Here is an 18,969-nt window from a genome sequence, read left to right as displayed (position 1 = left end):
AGATGAACCGGGAACTCTCACCGTGTCAAGGTAATCGAGACAAATCCATAGCCAATCCACATGATGTAGCACCCAATGGCAGTGGCGGAGCCAGGAAAAAAGAAAAGGGATGGCCGCTAAAGTAAAATAAAAAATATAAATAAAAATGTAAATCATATTTCATTGAAAGCATTTAAGTTGAAATAAATATAAAGTTGATTATAAAAAAATTAAATAACATGACTTGAAAATACCTTATAATAAAGCTTTACGTGTTCCGAGTGACTTGAAATCTTCAATAATAGACTCAGAACTAATGTTTGCACTAATCTCCCTTTTAATATAAACTTTCATGCTATCTCTTAGAAACCTAGCATCCATCTTGTTTCTCAACTTAGTCTTGATAATTTTCATTACTGAAAAAGACCTCTCAATTGTTGCCGTAGAAACTGGAAGAGTCATGATAAGGAGAAGTAGCCTATCAATCAAGAAATAAATTTCAGCCTGTCCAGTTTCCACCAAACATGAACATAGCTCTTGAATAGTTGATAAATTAATCAAATTTGATGCTTGGCGAGCAACAAATAGAAAATGCCGAAGTCGAAATTGCAAATTATTCTTCTCTTGATCACTAAAATCCATAGGATAATATTTTTCAACTAGAGAACAAATAGTATCAATGTTAAAAGCTTTATACTCATCCTTAGGAGACAAAGCACAAGAAAGAGTTAACAAATCCATTGCCTGCTCACTAAATCTTCTATTCAACTCTTGTAACTGTTTGTCAATGGTAGTGAAAAAGATTTCAAATTTAAAGTAATGTTGAATTGTGACTTGACTTTCTTCAAGGTGAGATCGTCCAAATCTTGTTGCTGAATGAATATCATTAAGATCGGGAATCTCAATACCATGCTTTTCACAAAAAGATGTCACTGTACTAAACAATATATCCCAACCGTTTTCTCTCAAGTCTTGAATAAAACTTTTTGTTGAACGAACCAAGTCCATGGCATTAACTACATCTTGATTTTGTTTTTGTAAGGCTTGACAAAGCATATCTGTTATCCCCATAATTTCTTTCACCAAATGCAAAATAAATATAAAATCAAATGCCTTCAAGTAATTATAAGAACTATCTGCATCCCCACGTGTAGCATAATTTCCCCTTTCTTTTGCAATTTTTTTTAAAACTGAACAAGTTGCTTCATACATGTTTATCAAGCTACAAATAGAATTGTAATGTGATCCCCAACGGGTATCTCCAGCTCGTTTCAAAGTACCAATTTGATTTAAACCTTTACCAGTTACAATCTCACCAATCTCTAACAAATGTGCAATCTCTTCTAATTGGGAAGCTTGTAACTCATCATGGCGCTTAGTGGAAGAACAAACAACATTGACTACAAAAATCAGTTTATCAAAGAATTTATGAATTGGTTTGACTTCTCTTGATGCTGTAACCAAGGCAAGTTGCAATCGATGAGCAAAACAATGAACATAGTATGCATAAGGACAATCCTTCATAAAGAGTGCTTGTAAACCATTCCATTCTCCTATCATGTTGCTAGCACCATCATACCCTTGTCCGCGAATGTTAGACACATCAAGGTTATGTCGAGAGAGTATATCACAAATTGCTTCCTTAAGAGTTAAAGACGTGGTGTCTTTAACATGTGCCACATCAAAAAATCTCTCTTGTATTAAACCAACTTTATCAACAAATCTTAATACAAGAGCCATTTGTTCCTTTTTTGACTCATCGCGAGCTTCATCTACAACAATACAAAATTTGGAATCACCAATTTCCTCACGAATATGCTTTTTCACCCTACTAGAAAGAATTTGCAAGAGCTCTTTTTGAATTTTATGTGAGGTATATTTGCAATTTTGTGGAGCATTTTCCAACACAACTTTTGAAATTTCATCATTGTAAGATGCTAAAAGTTTTAACAATTCGAGAAAGTTACCTTGATTTCTTGAATTGCTAGTTTCATCGTGACCCCTTAAAGCACAAGCTTGAAGTGTTAACCAACAAACAATGTCAATTGAAGTTTTGAGACGAAGCCGGTTACTCATTCTTTGACTTGAACTTTGAACTTGAATAACATTTCTGATATGACAATCTTGATTCAACAAGTCTTGACAAGCTTGCATTGTATTGTTGTGTGGCGAACATGAATCCATCCCTATGTGTTTAAGAAAGGAACAATGTTTTCCATTCCTAACTTTCTTCCAAGTTCTAAATCCCGTAGAAATGAAGACATGTGATCCGGGACGCCCACTTGGTTTTTTGCTAAAAAGGTAACAAGGTAAGCAGTATGCAGCATCTTCAAATGGTGAATATTCTAACCAAGAGGGAAATATGCTAAACCAAGTGTGTTGAAACCTTCTTGGATGATCCGCATTACCGGACAAAGGATAGTTGTCTAAATGAATTTGATATGGACCCCATTTTAGATAAGCTCTTTGTATTGCATCCACTTGATTTGGTGGATATTGCCAAATCGGACGATGCTTTCCAGGATCACGTTCCAAAGAATTTTCAAACCCATGATGCTCTTCAATTCTTGGAATCTCAAGAATTGTTTCAGGTTCAAATGTCGGGATTATAATTTCTTCATCTCTCTCATCTCTTTCAATTTCACATGCTTTCCTCTTGAAAAAAGAATCAATTTTTCTATTATTCATCTTTATTTTTCTGATGAAAAAAATGAAACATAACAAAATGTCAAAAATTATCACACATAATAAAATTAAAAATAATAAAATGGCAAAAATTATCACACATGAAAAAATTATCACACATAATAAAGTCTAAAAAATTATCACACATAGTAAAATGAAACATAATAAAATGGCAAAATTTATCACTACAGTATTGATATTGATACTTGAGACTTCAATTTTAGTTACAATCACTCAAACTTGACACTTTATAATCTTTGCTCTACTGAGCTTTTCTCTCTAAATCTAATACTTTCATTCTTAATAAAATTATCATTCAATGTGAAATTAACAATCACAGATTACATATAAAAGAACAAAATAGAACAATATCTCATCTTTCAACTAAACTTAATCAAGTTCCAAAATTACAAAAAAAATAAATATAGAATCTCCCTAAATCAGCTTCTAATTACAATCAAGTTTCAACATTAAAAAAAATACTAACATCTAAAGATTTGAAAAAGGCAGAAACTCCCTAAATCACAAATACAACATTTTAGAAATCCAAAAAATGTCTCAGTAAGTACCCCTAAAAACACAATACAGAGAAATCTGAAAAGAAATCTAAAACCAATCTTCAGCATCCATTAATGATTATTCAGAAGTCTAACCATTTTCAAAGAAGAAGAAGATGAAAACCCTAAAAATACAAAATTGACAAAGGAAGAAGAAGACCTTTTTTATTTGAGAATATTTCAATGATTCCTCCAACAACCACGACAGCAAGTCGGCAACGTCACTCGATGGGCAGATGGAAGTAGTCGTCTGGTTTTCGTGAATCACTTCTGTGTTTCTTGAACCGTTTCTTTTGTGAAAGAGTGAAGGAAAATAAAAAAGGAATGAATTTTAACTCAAAATAAGGACATTTTAGTATTTTCCTCTATATAAAAAAAATATTAAAAAAAATAAAAGGGGTGGCCATGGCCTTCCCCTGTACCTACGTGGCTCCACCACTGCCCAATGGTGTTTCCTAAGCCTCTAAACTATAAAAAATGGACCAGAGCTCTTCAATGGAGGAAATAGGTGATAAAAACCCTAAAAAATGTGTTATGAACTATAAATACAAAAATTGAAAATCGCAGACCGCGCTAAGCGCGCCCACCGCGCCAAGCGCACTGTTATTTATTTTTCTTAAACCTCCAGAGCGAGCTTAGCGCCAAAAACCCGTGCTAAGCGCCATACTCTCTGCCAGACTTGATCTCAAAATCTCCCCGACCGCGCTAAGCACCAAAAACCCGTGCTAAGCGCCATACTCTCTGCCAGACTTGATCTCAAAATCTCCCCGACCGCGCTAAGCACCAAAAAACGTGCTAAGCAGGCTCAACAGAACAACAACTTTTATTTCCAAAATGCGTTCGCAGCCGTGTCTTCGACACTTTATTCATCGAGGCTCCAAATACGCAACAAAACCTACAAAAATACAACAAAACTATCAAACGGTATATATTTACACGAAAACGTGACAAAACAAAAACGATACAAATATACACAAAAACGGGGAATTATTCAAACGGTATTACAAAAAGTCTCGATAAGTGCCACTATTTACATACAAAAAATTGATAAGTGGAACTTATCAATTTACCACTCCTTAATCTCATGCCCACTAAGACTCAAAATTTTTATGAACAGAGAACTTTATATGCAAACTAGAAGAAAAAAAATTAAACTTTGACACAAAGGTCCCACTAGGGGTGCCAATTTGTTCGCCATGAAATTTGGCAAACAAATGATAGTTCTCCCAAAAGGGTTACTTGTAGGATCGACTAGGTGATCCTAAAACATATATGCATAAGGTTTCTGATGTTTTTGTATGGTTTTCTGTGTAAAGGATGCAGATTTCGATGTAGTCAAAATCCTTAGGACAAAGTTAAAGGTTGAAAAAAGAATGTAAATGCAAAGAGAGTAAAGATTTCGACATAAAGTAAAAGTACAGGAAAATAACTTAGTGTAAAAGAATTTGTATAAATAAATTGTGATGTTTGAACACACACATTGCACTCATTTGAACTCTTTTCTCACTTTTTCTCAGATACTTTGAGTATAATGAGTTTCTGTAGTAATTGCAACACCCGAAGCCTAACACTAGAATTTATTATTTATAATGAAAACTACATAACTGTCGCAAACATCTCATTTTTAGACGCTGACACGTCTTCGCTTGGTTGTTTTTCGCCCTTAATTTACTTCCATGCGTCCTTTACATTCAGATAAGGCCAAAAATGGTTACTCACACTTGTTGCATATTTCAACTCCCTCAGTCGAAAAAATCTTCCAAATCAATCAAGAAAACTCACTAAGTCCCCAAGACTAATGCGCGTGGGACCTTCGACATGTTCCTTTAAACCAATCTGTCGAACCATCCAATTAACTTCTTGTCAAAATAATATCAACAAGTTTAACTGAACTTCTTCAATTATTTTAACCTTTTCCCGACTTGTTGAACATTTGAGATACGTCGAAAAATCCAGCTAACACTCACGCAAGGACGTGAGAAGCTCTGTATGTTGATCATAGACGTTGGAATGTTATTTGACATGGTTAATACCGTTGAAAAGGCATTTGAATTCCCTTTGCTTCAAGAGGAATTATCTGTTACATCTCAGTTGTCTGTGCAGAGTTTTATTTGGATCTACATGTGATGAGAACAAGAAAATTTACTCTCTGAGTCTGATAGTGACCTATCAGAGTCTTCTTGATCCTAACGTTGACTGACCAGAGTCTAATACCTTCAGAGTCTTATTCTTCAAAGGTTGACTTTCTTCAGAGTCTAATCTTCATAAGTTGACCTCCTTTAGAGTCTATCTTCAGAGTATGGTTCTCATGTTTTGATCCTTCAGATTTTGAATCTTTTAACTTCTCTTTAAATGTTCATTTTTCAGTACCAGTACTAAGTTTGTATTAGAAATTTTAGTCTATGGCCCTGCACACTTGAATATTTATTAGTATAGTCAATTTTTCTTTAAATACTTTATTAACATTAAAACCTTAAATATGGTGCAAACCAATTTTGTTTCAACTAATACGCCACTCTCCATGTTCCTAGGAATCGGGCTAGTCATCTAAAGAATGAGCGACAAAACCAGCTAACGGACGCCCACCCTAATAAATGGGCGGCTAGGAGGCATGAGGACAACAAGTTATGTTACCTTCCCATAACGAACCTTCCGCGTTGTCTTTTGCGGATGTCTTACAAATATACCAATATAAGTCTCATTGAAATATGGTCAAACAAATTTTAAGATTGTTAAACGTACACCTAGTCATGGTTTGACTTTTCCACTAGATAATTCTCTTTAATTTTTTTCTTAAGGACCTACAATGAAGGCTAGTGATCCAATAACCCTAATTAAAGTAGTTACTAACTCTTTGCCTTGTATATATAATCTTCAACCATTTAAGTACAAAGCAATACACTAAATTAATGAGTACAAAAAGATTTTGTGCTAACTTTCTCTCTAATGCTTCTTAATTCATTCAATACATTTCATTAATTTATTTTGCAAGATTGAAGGAGCTAGAGATTATAAGGCTTTTTTTTTTTCTAAGACGAAAAACAAATATATTAATTAAAACTAAGGCATAGAGAATGTCAAAGTAAAAGAAACCCCTACAACAATTACAAAATGCACAAAACGCCACCAAAATACATATCATGATTAAGGCTTGTTGTTAATTTGCAATTGACTTACACTAATGATGCATGAGAATGAATACTCAATCTCATCAAAAAATTAACAATGGAACATCCAAAACATGAAGAAAAAATGAAACATAAAAAATACTAATTGTTAAAATAGGTTAGAATTTGAAAATAGATAAAAATAGACAGAGAAAGAAAAAAAAACAAGAGAAAGAAATAGACCAAGAAAGATAAAGAGAAAGTTATGAAGATGAAAAGAAATTAAAAAAGATAATGATTGAATTTTTTTAATAAAAAAGTGCATACTCCTATATTAGAAAAAGATTACTATTTTAAACAACATCACTAATAGTCAGTCTAATCCAGTTGTTAATATAAATTTTCTTTAAAGCTCTAGATTCCTCAAGTATAATATGAGTGGAGTATGAAGATTGAAGAGTATTAATATTCTCATCCCAACAAGACACAAAGTCACAAAACGATATAAAAAAAGCAATAAATAAAAAAAAAACAGTCCACATCATCATTGCATCACCATGGTGCTCATCTCATCATTCACAGACATTCACAGATCACACAAACACAGCTCACTCTTTCTTTCTCTTCCACTCACTTCACTTCACTTCACTCATCTACCTCATCATCAACAACAACAACATCAAACACATAACAGAAAACAAAACAACACAAACACAACACAATCCAGATCCAAAACTTCAACAAGGAAAAAAACTATATAAACATAACCGTTAAATTATAACAATAATAATGGCTTCACTTCCCCAAATTACCCTCACTTTTATGTTCTATTTACTAATCCTATCCCCAACACCATCTTTTTCACTCAACATCACCGCTCTTCTTTCAACTTTCCCGGATTTATCCCAATTCACCGCCCTTCTCTCCGCCGCGGCCCCCCTCACCGCCGACCTCTCCCACCGCACTTCAATCTCTCTCCTCGCCGTGCCAAATTCCTTCTTATCAACTGACCCTAACCTCTCCCACCACCAACTCTCCCCCTCCGCACTCACCGACGTCCTCCGCTACCACGTCCTCCTCCAATTCCTCTCATGGTCCGACCTCCACTCCCTCCCTCCCTCCGGCAAACTCGTCACCACTCTCTTCCAAACCACCGGCCGCGCCACCAACAATTTCGGCTCCGTCAATATCACTCACGATGCTCACTCCAACCTCGTCTCGATCCGTTCTCCTGCTCCTTACTCCTCCTCAAACGCCACCGTCATCGAACTTGTCAAAACCCTACCGTACAATATCACCATCTTCACCGTTAATTCTCTCTTAATCCCTTACGGTTTCGATCTCATGGCATCGGAAACTCGTCCTAGCATTCTCCTCAACATCACCAAAACTCTAATCGATGCTCATAACTTCAATGTCGCTGCCTCCATGCTCTCGGCTTCCGGTGTTGTTAACGAATTCGAAGCCGGTGAAGGCGGTTCCGGAATCACGTTATTTATCCCCGTCGATGAAGCTTTCGCCGATCTACCTCCCTCGGTCTCGCTTCAGTCACTTCCGGCGGATAAGAAAGCGGTTGTGCTCAAAGCTCATGTTCTCCGAGCTTATTATCCTCTCGGTTCGCTTCAATCCACTGCGAATCCGTTGCAACCAACGCTTGCCACGGAAGCCATGGGAGCTGGAAGCTTCACGCTCAATATCTCAACGTTTAATGGCTCGGTCGCGATTAACACTGGAATTGTTCAGGGGATAATTACTCAGACGGTTTTTGATCAGAACCCTATCGCAATTTTCGGTGTTTCGAAGGTTTTGTTACCGAGAGAGATTTTCGGGAAAAATCCAATTGTGTCTGTGAAATCGCCTCCGGACATTGGTGCTCCTCCGCCTTACGATGATGCTTCTTCGCCGTCTGGATTTGATGTACAGCCGTCACATCTTTCTTCACCACCGGGATTTGGTGAAAATGTTACGTCCAATGTTGCTGGTGTTTATGGTTCTGAGTTATTTATTTTTGTTCTTTGCTGTATAAATTTGTATTTACTGGTATAAAAGTAATTGTTTTTCCTCTTTGTATTATTATTTTTTTGTGGGGTTTTGTTTTGATTTCCTCCACCTTTTGTACACGGTTAATTGCATTGTTATTATTATCAGGTTGCAAATGCAGCCTCTTTTTATTGCCTCTGCTATGTTCTTCATTATTTACACCATTTTATAGAATCATCATTGTTAGTTGCACCATTGATCTTTAGCACTAGGACTTTTATATTTTGATTAAGAGTTAATTTAATGAGCCTTTTCCTTGTACAGTATTGTAACTTGTTGTAAGGTTTGGTGAAGTGCTGCAATGAACCCCCAACTTTCTATGTTATTATCAAATCTGTTTTACTTAATTTATACTTGCCAGGTGTTGCAAAAGTGATTTTATGCTGATAGGGCGTGGCTTGGAGTGTAGTCAATTTCTTTTGGTGCAGGAGTTTGTTCAGCTTGGTTGATTTACTTGGATGACCGTCGGTTAGTTCCTTTTTTATTGATCTACAATTTTGGATTTCGTAAGTGTAATCTATAATTTTGGGTGCGAATCTAGAAATAATATTTCCACTGCTCGAGTTAAACTGTAAGAACAAATCTACCTGGTAGTATGTATATTGAATGTACTCTCTTAAGAAAGGGATTTGCTGCTTTCTGAGTAGAGTTGTGATTATCTTGTGATGCTTTTCTTTTCGCTTCCGAGTTACTCTTCTTTTAAAAACTTATTCATGGAATGCTATCTGCTATAAAACACCAATCTACAATGATTTTGATTTCATATAGTGCTCTACAACTTGTATATTAGATCATTAAATTGAACAACCATGTTATGACATTGGAAACCAGTAAGTTTTGTACCATGTGAACCTTTATATCTTATGTAACATAGTACTCTTTCTTCTTTGCCAATGATCCAATGCCCTTGTTTAAGTAACTTCTGGTTCTCATTATTAGCTAGTTTGCAATACTGAGGATTTAAAACTGGTGTGACTAATACTATAGGTTGAGAGATTTAATGTTTAAAGAGTTAAAGTTTGTCACGTGTAAAGGTAGAAGATAGATAAAGTTAATCAAAGATAGTTTTTTGAGATTGTGAAATCTGGGTTTGAAAGGAGCTAAGGAGCATCTTGGTTGAGTATTTTAAGGAGATGGATTAGTCGGAAGAGGATGTTACGTTGGATGTTTGACAGACTAGACTTGATAAGATTAGAAATGACAATATTAGATAGAGTGTTGGAGTAATACTTATAGTAGAAAAGATGATAATAGATTTAGGTGGTTTGAGCATGTAGAGAGAAGATTTGTATATTCTGTAGTAAGGAAGGAGAGTAGATCATTTGGAGGTCTGTCAAACAGTTAGAAGTGTAGAGGAAGACCTAGAAAGACTATTAGAGAAGTTATTAAAAGAGATTTCGAGATTAACGATTTGGATAGAAACATCGTCTTGGATAGAACATTATGGCGGGAGTTGATCCATGTAGCCGATCCCATTTAGTGGGATAAGACTTGGTTGTTGTTGTTGTTGTTGGATTAGTCGGAAGAGGGGGTCATTTGCCTTCTATCTTTCACGCATTTGTACTGTTTTCATAAAACTTGAATCTAGGCATCTTTTTTAATCATGCTGAAGCTTAATGTCCTACTTTTTGCCACTAGATGCACTAGCTTTTGGCTTATGAAAACTTTCTAGTGAAATAAATATTTGGTTTTTAACTTACAAAATCTTGTAAGCTATTGTTTGGAACTGCGGTGCATTTTCTGAAATCACAGCAGAAATTTACGTCGACATAAAAGCTACATATTGTAGCGGTGTAGCTTTGTTGTTGCGGTGAATGGCATTGGGGCGCGGAAAAGTGAAGTCAGATGCGATCCAAACATGCTTTAAGTTTATTGATGTTTATGGAAAAAAGTTGGATGATAGAAATTCTTGAGAAATTGAGATGCAGAAGCTGGTTTCAACATGATTGAAAGTTATTATTTAAAATGCTTAGTCATTGGTAGATCATTTCAACTTTTCTTATTCTAGTAGTGGTTGTTGAAAAAATTATTCAGACTGATTAAGACAGCTGGGATCACCCTATGGGCAACTTGCAAGCTTCTGTGTGTTTCTTTGACTATTTTCTTTGGAGTATTTATGTTGCCAATATTATTGGGTGGATCATTCAACTGTATGTAGGCTGGTTTCCATCAATTACATAATTTAGGAGAGAAGTAGAAGGGTAAAATGAGAAGGCTTAAAATGAAAGATTTTGCAATTATGCATCAATAATTGAATGAATTGTAAGGCCTAGTTGCAACTATTGCCTCTAGTCATGTCTCCCCCCTTTAGGAGTAAGTTTTTCTTGGTTTAGTTTTAGTTTTTTTGTTGTTGTTTGGTTTCTGCAACTGCAAAACAAGGAAACTATGTCTTTATTTGACACTGAGTATTGATGTTCTGTTACTGCAAAAAAAAAGGAAACTTTATTCTTTGCTCTAGACTTCTGTAATGATTGTAGGCAAGATAGTTAAAATAGAGATTTTACATTACATAAAATCGGAAAGGAGAAGTAAAATAGTAAATCATGGAATAGTAACACTAATCAAGGAAGATTATACAAAATTCACAAAACTCATATGTATATACGCATAGAAAACAGCATTAGACAAAGAAAATCTTAAAAGTTGAATCAATTGAAATACTTGTGTAAATTTAAATTTATAAGCATAGTTCTTAAGTAAGATTATATTATACACTCTTAATTGCTGTTGGAAGCATAATCGCAAAATCATGAGATTTCATTTTACTATTCAAATTAAGATTTTGATTATCATGATTGTAGGGCTTTATCACCTTACATGATACGTGTTTCGATTTTATTTAGTAAATGGTTGGTTTGGAAGATTTACATATTCTTTGTATTTTGCATTTTCCCCCATTTCCCACTCAAAAGTATCTTGCTTGTGTAAAACACAAACATTTGGACATTTTCTGCTGAAGATATCTTATCTGTGTCATTGGCCGAAAATTATGAAACAACAATTGACAGTAGGTAGTAGTTATTATACTATGTCTGAGGCATCGTTTTGTTGGTTTAATATGTTTTGTTGGTTTAATGTGCCAAGCCGACGAGCATTGTCATGTTTCAGAAGTGCCTGAATGGCATCCAAGGCCATTAATATGCTATTAAAGCGGACACTGCATATACTCCCTCCGTTTTTTATTATAAGTCGTTTTGGAAAAAAAATTGTATTTAAATATAAGTCGTTTTACAATTCCAATGAATAATTAATGTTATTTTCCCTATTATATTCTTAAATAGTTATTATTCTCTCTCCTCTAAATTATATAAATTTATCTTTCACAGGTCATTAATAAAGGATAATTTTGTAAAAACCTTCATAATTTTTCATTTTCATATAACAATTATTATTTTTCTTAATCTGTGTGAAAAGTCTAAAACGACTTATAATAAAAAACGGAGGGAGTAGTAATTAATAACTTTGTTAAAACCACTGGACTGTATTTCCACCTGCTTATTCTGAAACCATTCAAATGAAAACCAGCAACATTAAGTGCAACTGCTATACATGCAACTAATTTAAGAACCGTGGTTTCAGTATTTTGTAGAATTTTCATTTCTTTCCTTGGACCACTAGATGGAAAGTAGGAGCAGTTATCATTTACATTAAGGACTTACGTACATCTCCAATGGTACGTTACTATCCAAAGCTATTTTGGACTTGGAAGTTATGTCCTCTACTATAGCACCCCTTTTATTGTCATTTACTGTGTTCTTTTATTGTCATTTGCTTATCCCAAAACAGTACCCATTTTTATTTTGTAGTCTATTGTATCCTCCTCTGCAAGTCGATAAAGGGAGATGGATGGACTTAATCCTTTGTACGGGATTTTAATGTTCTATGGTAATTTTGAAGAGCAAAAAAGAGGATGCATTAAAAACGCAGGCATAAGAAATGCCCAACCAGTACAGAGCAAATGTTCTATGGTATTGAAGCAAATTAAAACTGGTTGCTTTAGGACCCTCTCTTGAAACCCAAAGTTGAGCTTTCTTGTTTGGTATTGTCATATTGATCGGTGGTATGTTATTGATAGTTAAAAAGTTTACATGTTAGCTAGTGGATAAGTTATTCATAGTCTATTCCATATTCTTTCTCACTTCCAAGCACTACCAGATAAGCCTTGTATCATCTGTTGATCTCCTAGCACTACCAGACAAGCCCTGCTTGTATCAATCTATTGATCCATCTGATGTTTATAAGTACAGCTCTGAAGAGGGCTTCACATTAGAATCGTGGTGGCTCATGACACTTAAGAAAAAGTGTGCGGACATCATTAAACAAATGGCTATGATTTCTTTCAAATACACTATTTTTTTCTTTCAAATACACCATTTTTTTCTTTCAAGTTAGGGTACTCGAACTCTGAGATATAATTCTATTAGATTTCAAGAATTCTTGAAAAGAGATTGATATGTATTCCCTCTATTGTTAGAGCAAAGTATTTTGATTTTGGAGAAAAATTGGGTCTAAGTATTAAAAAAATTTAAAAGTGAAAAAAACTTCATCTTTTGAGTGCAGAAAATAAACCTATATAAAACTTCATCATTTTAATATTAGCAAGATTTGTTGTTAATTTTATTTTTTTAACAAAATTGACAAAAAAATTCAAAGATTTTACTTTTGAATTGTTAAATAAATGACCAATATATTAAAACGTGTAATAGTTTAATTGTGATGTATTTTTTTTAAAGATATATACTTATATTTTTTATACAAAGATATCAATTAAAATATATAAATATACATTGTGTGGATATGAGGCAAGGTGGGTACCCGTACCTGCACTCATACTTGCATATTTTAATGGATAATTATTAGGGGTGGTAAAATGGGTCAGGTCGGTTGGGCATGTTAATTTTGCCCGCACTTTAGTATGGGGTGAGTCAAGAATTTAAGCTCTCACCATTTAATGTGTCCGCTCTGCCCCGTTTTTTCGCGGGCATGGTCATTTACATAACATTTTGTGTTTTCAGGCTCAAAAGGTGCAGTGTCTGTGGGCTTTCTCCGCTCCGTCCTCACTTTTTTGCGGGATGGACCTAGGTTTTAGACCCGCATTCTCAACGATGCCCACCCCGCCCTGTCCTATTTTTTGCGGGCTTCTGCGGGGAGGGCCTAAACGGGGTGGACATGCCCGTTTGTCACCCCTAGTAATTATCCGTGTCCGGGCTCGTATTTGTTTTTGCAAATTTTTACCCTATTCATTGGGGGTAATTTTTACGGGTGCCCATTAGATATGAGTACAATTGCCATCCCTTTGTCCAAGGCTTATGTCAAACTTGATAATCAATGATTGCAAAATCACCCAAGGTGAATGAAGACTTAAGAAGGCTTATGTCAAACTTGATAATCAATTATTGCAAAATCACCCTAAGTGAATGAAGACTTGGGAACATTAATAAATCGAGTGGAAAAAGACGTCCAACTTTAGGCCATTTGCGATTATCATTCTCGAGTGTTGATATTGCACAAGACAATCAGACTTCGAAAAATGTACTTGACAATCATTGTCAACTAAATGACCAACACAACTGAGATTACCAGTGAAACTAGAAACAAAAATGTCAGTTAAAGTTAAAGAAATATCACCTGTTGTTGTGATGGATAGTTGATTTCCATTAGTAGTATATATTTTGAGAAATATTTGGTGATATCTTTAAGAAATTGAGCTTTGGTGATCATGTGGTTGGAAATCCCTGAATCAATGTATCAAGTTGAAGATGATTTACCTGAGAATCCAAAAGTAGAGAACAATGAAATGATTATTTGTTGTACCACTTCAGGGGTCAATACTAGGTGCATTTTTTGGGGTAGTAGTAGGCAGATTTTGCTGTACCACAATAGACAAATCAAAGGAAGTTGTGAAGGCTATTGCATTTCGCATTAGTGGCCTAGTCGAAGTGAGTACGATTTTAAGCCAGTAGATCAACTCGGTTAAGATGAATAAGTGTTAACTCAGATTAATGAACTCATTAAGGTGTCTTAGAATTTATACAAAAGTAAGATTTCTCGAAATCAAGAGTTTTTATACCATGTAAAAGCTTAATACTGTAATTTAATTATAAATAATATATAAACACTAATAATAATAATTACATTATTTACAACATGTATCTTGCTGAAAAAAATCCGCAACTGCGAATTTATATTTCAGCAAGAAAAAAAAGTTAGGTTAAAACTATAAGATGTACACTGATTTCTTTCAACCAAAATTCTCCTAAAAAAAACATATACTTGGAAAGTACATGTGAAAAGGAGAAAATCAAGTTTAGTGTTAAATTGTGTTAGCAGTTCACTAAGTTTTAGAACTAAGGATGATAGTCTTCTAAAGTAAGATACTCTTTCAACCATGTCAGTCTAAACATCAACCTGCACTCGAACAACATCGTCTATATTAGCCCGACATATTGGACATTTTCCATTCTTCCATTGTAGCTCATTGGCACACTTCAAACATGCACACATGTGTCCACACCTGATAAAATATTGTCACAGTTAAATCACGTTTAAATAGGGTCTGTATTTGTTTTGCAATGGTTAAATTGCGGATAACCTACGGAGGGTTTCTAAAAACTTGAGACGACTGTGATAATATGTATTATAAATATTACATACCTGTAAAAAACTGAGTCAGCTTTCACCTCATTGCAAATGCAGCAGTTTCCTTTTTTACCAGCTTTGTTATGTGATTTCTTTTCCTGTGATTGCATCTGCATCTGCATATCCATGCAACTCTTTATTGATTTCCTTAGTTCAGACATTTCTTGATAAAGTTGCTCCATGTGTCCTCTCATATCGTATATGATTTCCATTTCCTGTAATCATCAAAACCATTTTGTATATTTAGTTAGATATACAATCCTTGGATTGGACTAAAACCTATCTCAAGGTAACAGTTGAATGATAAGCTCACAATTGAATGATGATTGATTGGCGGGGAGTTTCGCCGAGTATTGTCATGATAGAAAGGCGGAGATTGATCAGGTTGTTGTGAAGATGTAGACGCAACTCTATCGAAATCATCACCGGCTTCATTGTCTCTAAAACTCCATGCTGAGGATTGATTTGAGTAGTCTCCGACTTCATGATACGAATCACTTACCAAGCTCTCCCCTCCTTGCTCCTCTTCATGCTCTTTCTCATCTTGCTTCTCTTCCTCTTCTTCTTCTTCATCTTCCTCGTTTACTGTTTCCTCTTCTTCGTCTTCCGTTTTCTCTATTTCATTCTCTCGAGGAGTTCTTTCAGGTTGCAGGTGTTCTTTGAAAAACGCCATCAACGCTTCGTTGTCTATCTCATCGTCTTGACTAGCGACTAAATGTGTTTGTGTTCCCTTATGAGATTGCATCAATCTATCCATTTTTTCTCGGAAGTCACTCGAAAGGAAATTCGATACTGTCCTTCTGCAAACATAAATATAATCATTTTCTTGTGAGTCTATGACCAATTCTCAATCTAATTATCATGCTCAACTCTAGCTAACAAAAGAAGTATATACCTTTGAAGAAGCACTTGTATATCGTCATTTGGAGAACCAGTTTCTTGCATCTCTTTATACCAAGCTTGCCTTCGCTCTTCCCAATAGCTTCTCGGCCGAGAAATTTCGCTGAACCAGTCATAACTACTTCCATCATAGTTCTCTTCACAATTGCTTTCAGCATAGTTCTGGTTACTTCCCTCCTCTTCTTCTGCACAATCATAACCGGTTTCATAATATTGCTGGCTAATTTCCTCTTCCTCTTTCTCATTAACATTTGAATCAGTCACCGACGTAGCTGCCTCATAAGTTTCCTTTGCATAATCATGTTGAGGCTCAAAACATGTTTCTTGAGATTTGATATTTGAACTTGGCTGATCTTCTTCTCTAGTAAGAGACACCGACTTGTGTATCGATTCCATGGCGTGACTCGTAGTTCCATGAGCAATCTCGTTGCTTGCATCTTTGCTGAGTTGATCAGTGGTGGAAGAGTTTTCTAGTTGTGCGATGTTGTCTACTATCTCCTTGCAAGGTTTTCGTATGTTCGCTACTTCTGCCTGGACTGTACTTCTTTGTTCCACACCATTAACAAATTTTTCCCTGCATTATATAATGATTGAAGTGCTTCACTATCCTTACTTATAATGAATGTTTTAGTTTTCATCTTATTGAAACAAATACCAGAAAAGTAGAAACGAACAGGAATAAGAGAATTAATTAGAGATGTCTCTATAAAAAATTGACATTTGTATTGACATGATCAAACCTTAGTTGCATAATTGCAGATCCCTGTGATTGTACTTGTTTGCTTACTTCAGACGAAGTTGATTTAAGTCGTAGTAATGCCTGCATTCATACATAAAATGACTCAGAAAAGAGTTTGTGGCCGCAATTTAGGCCATGATAATAGGTTTTTGATGTCTATTTTTTACCTGAATGCGACCTCTTTGTGTGAACTTGGATACCGTTCCACGTTCGGCCAGGTTCTTTAGCTCTCCATGTCGATCTTTCTCCAACTGCATAAACAAATCATTGAAGGCTCGACGCCCTCTAATTCTTGGCGAACAAGTCACCTGAGGAAAAGCTCTTTGTTCCGAAAGTTCTGGTGCAAACTCCTTACAAGGAGAACATGCCACGCTGCTATTACCACCACACCCTTCATTGTCGTTGTCAGCGTCGAAATATATAGATGAACTTGGAGTTTGGCTCGTAGCAGTGAGTTTCTTTATGATATCAGCAACACTGACTCTATCACTCTCTGACGAACACCACCTACTTTGTTCACCTGACGAACACCACCTACTTTGTTCACCTGTTTTATCAGACTCCCAATCAGGGAACGAAGAAAACGATTCTTCGTTCCCTGATAACTGTCCTTCAAGACACTCTCCAATTTCCGACCCTCGTTGTTCCACCCCAACAAATACACTCTCATTGTTGCAAGTCGCACTTGTACCACCATTTGGACTAGTTTTCTCCATTGGAGTATTGGATTTGGAACCACTCGGTTGGTTAAGCCTTTTTTCCCATATCTGAACAAGCGAAGACGCGCCAAGGTTCGATATCTCCGAAGAGCATTCGTCAGAGGTAGTAGAACTAGTTGTCCTTAGAGGCATTTCCTCATTGGTGTTGTCAATGGACAACAATTCAGCTTCATTCTCCAACGTCGACACCATCTCGCGAGCTTGCTTCGCTGCCCATCGATCAAGAAGCCGCGAATGCCTCGGGCTAATCAACGAAGCCAAGCTCGATTCTTCTTTATTGTTGATGATATCATTAGGACTGTTTCTTGTCAAACGAATCTTCGCAAGATTGTTACCAGGTTTCGAAACCCAACAAGAACCATCATCATTGTTCTTGTTACTATTAATCTGACCCTCATTGTTGTTTTCATTTGTTGTCTGAGAATCAGAAGACATGGAAATGCACGTGTTGAGATGATCCATAACAAAGTTCTTAATGTTTCTTTGAAAAGCACCTTGCGTAGCCTTAACTTTGCTACTCTCTCTATATCCATCGCGGTGATTACGATCTCTCAAAACACAACCAAACGGCGAAGAAGACGCAATTTCAACACCAGGAGATGCCATTCTTAGCCTTTTTCTTCGTCTTCTTCAAACTTTCAAGACGGTCCGTTTGGTTTGGTTCTGTTTGGTTTGGTTCAGTTTAGCCTGAAATGCAAACAACCCTTTTCATATAAAAGGGTAAAGAGATTGAAAACATTGCAACCTCACGAAAAACATCATGAAATACATGTTTTTTTATCTTGTTGGAAAAAAAACACAGAACAGAAAGAAAAAACAGAGCAATGTGAAACAGAGGAGGAGAAGAAACAAAAGAGAAAGGAATGGATTAAAAGATTATAAATGGTAAATAAGTAAAAGAAGATTACCTCATTGCGGTTTTCTTTGTCTATAATTAGAGATGAAAGCGTAATAGATACGAAGAATGAGTCACACACAAAAATAAGGTAGTTTCTTATTTATGTTTTTTCAATTCAACGATGTTGTTGTGTTTCTTAGATTTTGGTCTGGTTCTAAATTCGGTGTGGCTAAAAATGGAACAAGCGTTTAGTTTAGGGAATAGAATGAATGAAAACAAAGGTGTGAGGTTCCTGTAAGAAGGGTGCAATGTAAATGTAACATATAATAAATGTATAGTTTGGGAGACGTTGGATTTTGAGCCGTTGAGATTGTGGGGTCGTTAAATGTAAATGTAAAAGAAAAAAGAGAAACTATACACCAAAGAGAGCGTCTTTGTGTAGCTTATAATTCACTTAACAATTGTATAGTAGCATATGTGGATCACTTTCTAGGTTAAACTGAAAAATTCTCCCCATGCGCACACGTAATTTTAGAGATTAGTCTTTTGAGTTAGGTATTTTTCGATATATATAATTGTAAAAATTAATCTCCCGAGTTAGGAGAACCACAGTAGACAGCAAAATTCACCTTCAAGAGAATTTAATACGGCTGCACGCTTAAAGTTGAGTTCGAACTCAGAACTTCTGATTAAGCGGGAAGAAATCTCTTAATACAATATATAAAAATTATACCTTTTTATTGAAAACTCGGTATGAACATTAAGA

At 35.5% G+C, this 18,969-nt stretch overlaps 3 protein-coding genes across 5 annotated transcripts; 1 reads left to right on the top strand and 2 right to left on the bottom strand.

Moving 5' to 3' along the window:
- Window positions 1–234: 234 nt before the first annotated feature.
- On the bottom strand, window positions 235–2,667 carry LOC131614532 (uncharacterized). The gene is made up of 2 exons (XM_058886104.1): window positions 1,947–2,667; window positions 235–1,868 (listed from the first exon to the last, which is right to left on the bottom strand). Exons 1-2 carry the CDS (start codon window positions 2,665–2,667, stop codon window positions 235–237), a joined length of 2,355 nt encoding a protein of 784 aa, XP_058742087.1.
- Window positions 2,668–6,813: 4,146 nt separating this feature from the next.
- Window positions 6,814–8,401, top strand: LOC131609775 (fasciclin-like arabinogalactan protein 4). The gene has a single exon (XM_058881571.1). It carries the CDS (start codon window positions 7,118–7,120, stop codon window positions 8,372–8,374), a length of 1,257 nt encoding a protein of 418 aa, XP_058737554.1. The 5' UTR covers window positions 6,814–7,117; the 3' UTR covers window positions 8,375–8,401.
- Window positions 8,402–14,458: 6,057 nt separating this feature from the next.
- Window positions 14,459–18,481, bottom strand: LOC131609774 (uncharacterized). 3 transcript variants are annotated; one of them, XM_058881569.1, is made up of 7 exons: window positions 18,274–18,481; window positions 16,814–18,069; window positions 16,648–16,727; window positions 15,903–16,481; window positions 15,321–15,807; window positions 15,023–15,222; window positions 14,459–14,882 (listed from the first exon to the last, which is right to left on the bottom strand). In XM_058881569.1, exons 2-7 carry the CDS (start codon window positions 17,969–17,971, stop codon window positions 14,765–14,767), a joined length of 2,622 nt encoding a protein of 873 aa, XP_058737552.1. In that variant the 5' UTR covers window positions 17,972–18,069; window positions 18,274–18,481; the 3' UTR covers window positions 14,459–14,764. The 3 variants fall into 3 exon arrangements, with proteins under 3 accessions (XP_058737552.1, XP_058737553.1, XP_058737551.1); XM_058881570.1 differs by having other exon boundaries at window positions 16,814–18,052; XM_058881568.1 differs by lacking the exon at window positions 18,274–18,481 and having other exon boundaries at window positions 16,814–18,213.
- Window positions 18,482–18,969: the final 488 nt, after the last annotated feature.

Source organism: Vicia villosa, linkage group LG6, assembly GCF_029867415.1.
Source record: "Vicia villosa cultivar HV-30 ecotype Madison, WI linkage group LG6, Vvil1.0, whole genome shotgun sequence".
NCBI classification, from domain to species: domain Eukaryota; kingdom Viridiplantae; phylum Streptophyta; class Magnoliopsida; order Fabales; family Fabaceae; genus Vicia; species Vicia villosa.
Note: the sequence above shows the minus strand (reverse complement) of the source record. Positions and strands in the feature narration are given on the sequence as shown.

Coding starts and splice junctions, on each gene's coding strand:
- LOC131614532 (XM_058886104.1), bottom strand. CDS start 2,667: ATGAATAATAGAAAAATTGATTCTTTTTTCAAGAGGAAAGCATGTGAA. Junction 1,869..1,946: donor TAGCAATTCAAGAAATCAAG/GTAACTTTCTCG, acceptor AAAATGCTCCAC/AAAATTGCAAATATACCTCA.
- LOC131609775 (XM_058881571.1), top strand. CDS start 7,118: ATGGCTTCACTTCCCCAAATTACCCTCACTTTTATGTTCTATTTACTA.
- LOC131609774 (XM_058881569.1), bottom strand. CDS start 17,971: ATGGCATCTCCTGGTGTTGAAATTGCGTCTTCTTCGCCGTTTGGTTGT. Junction 16,482..16,647: donor TCTGCAATTATGCAACTAAG/GTTTGATCATGT, acceptor TATATAATGCAG/GGAAAAATTTGTTAATGGTG. Junction 15,223..15,320: donor CAATCAATCATCATTCAATT/GTGAGCTTATCA, acceptor TGATGATTACAG/GAAATGGAAATCATATACGA.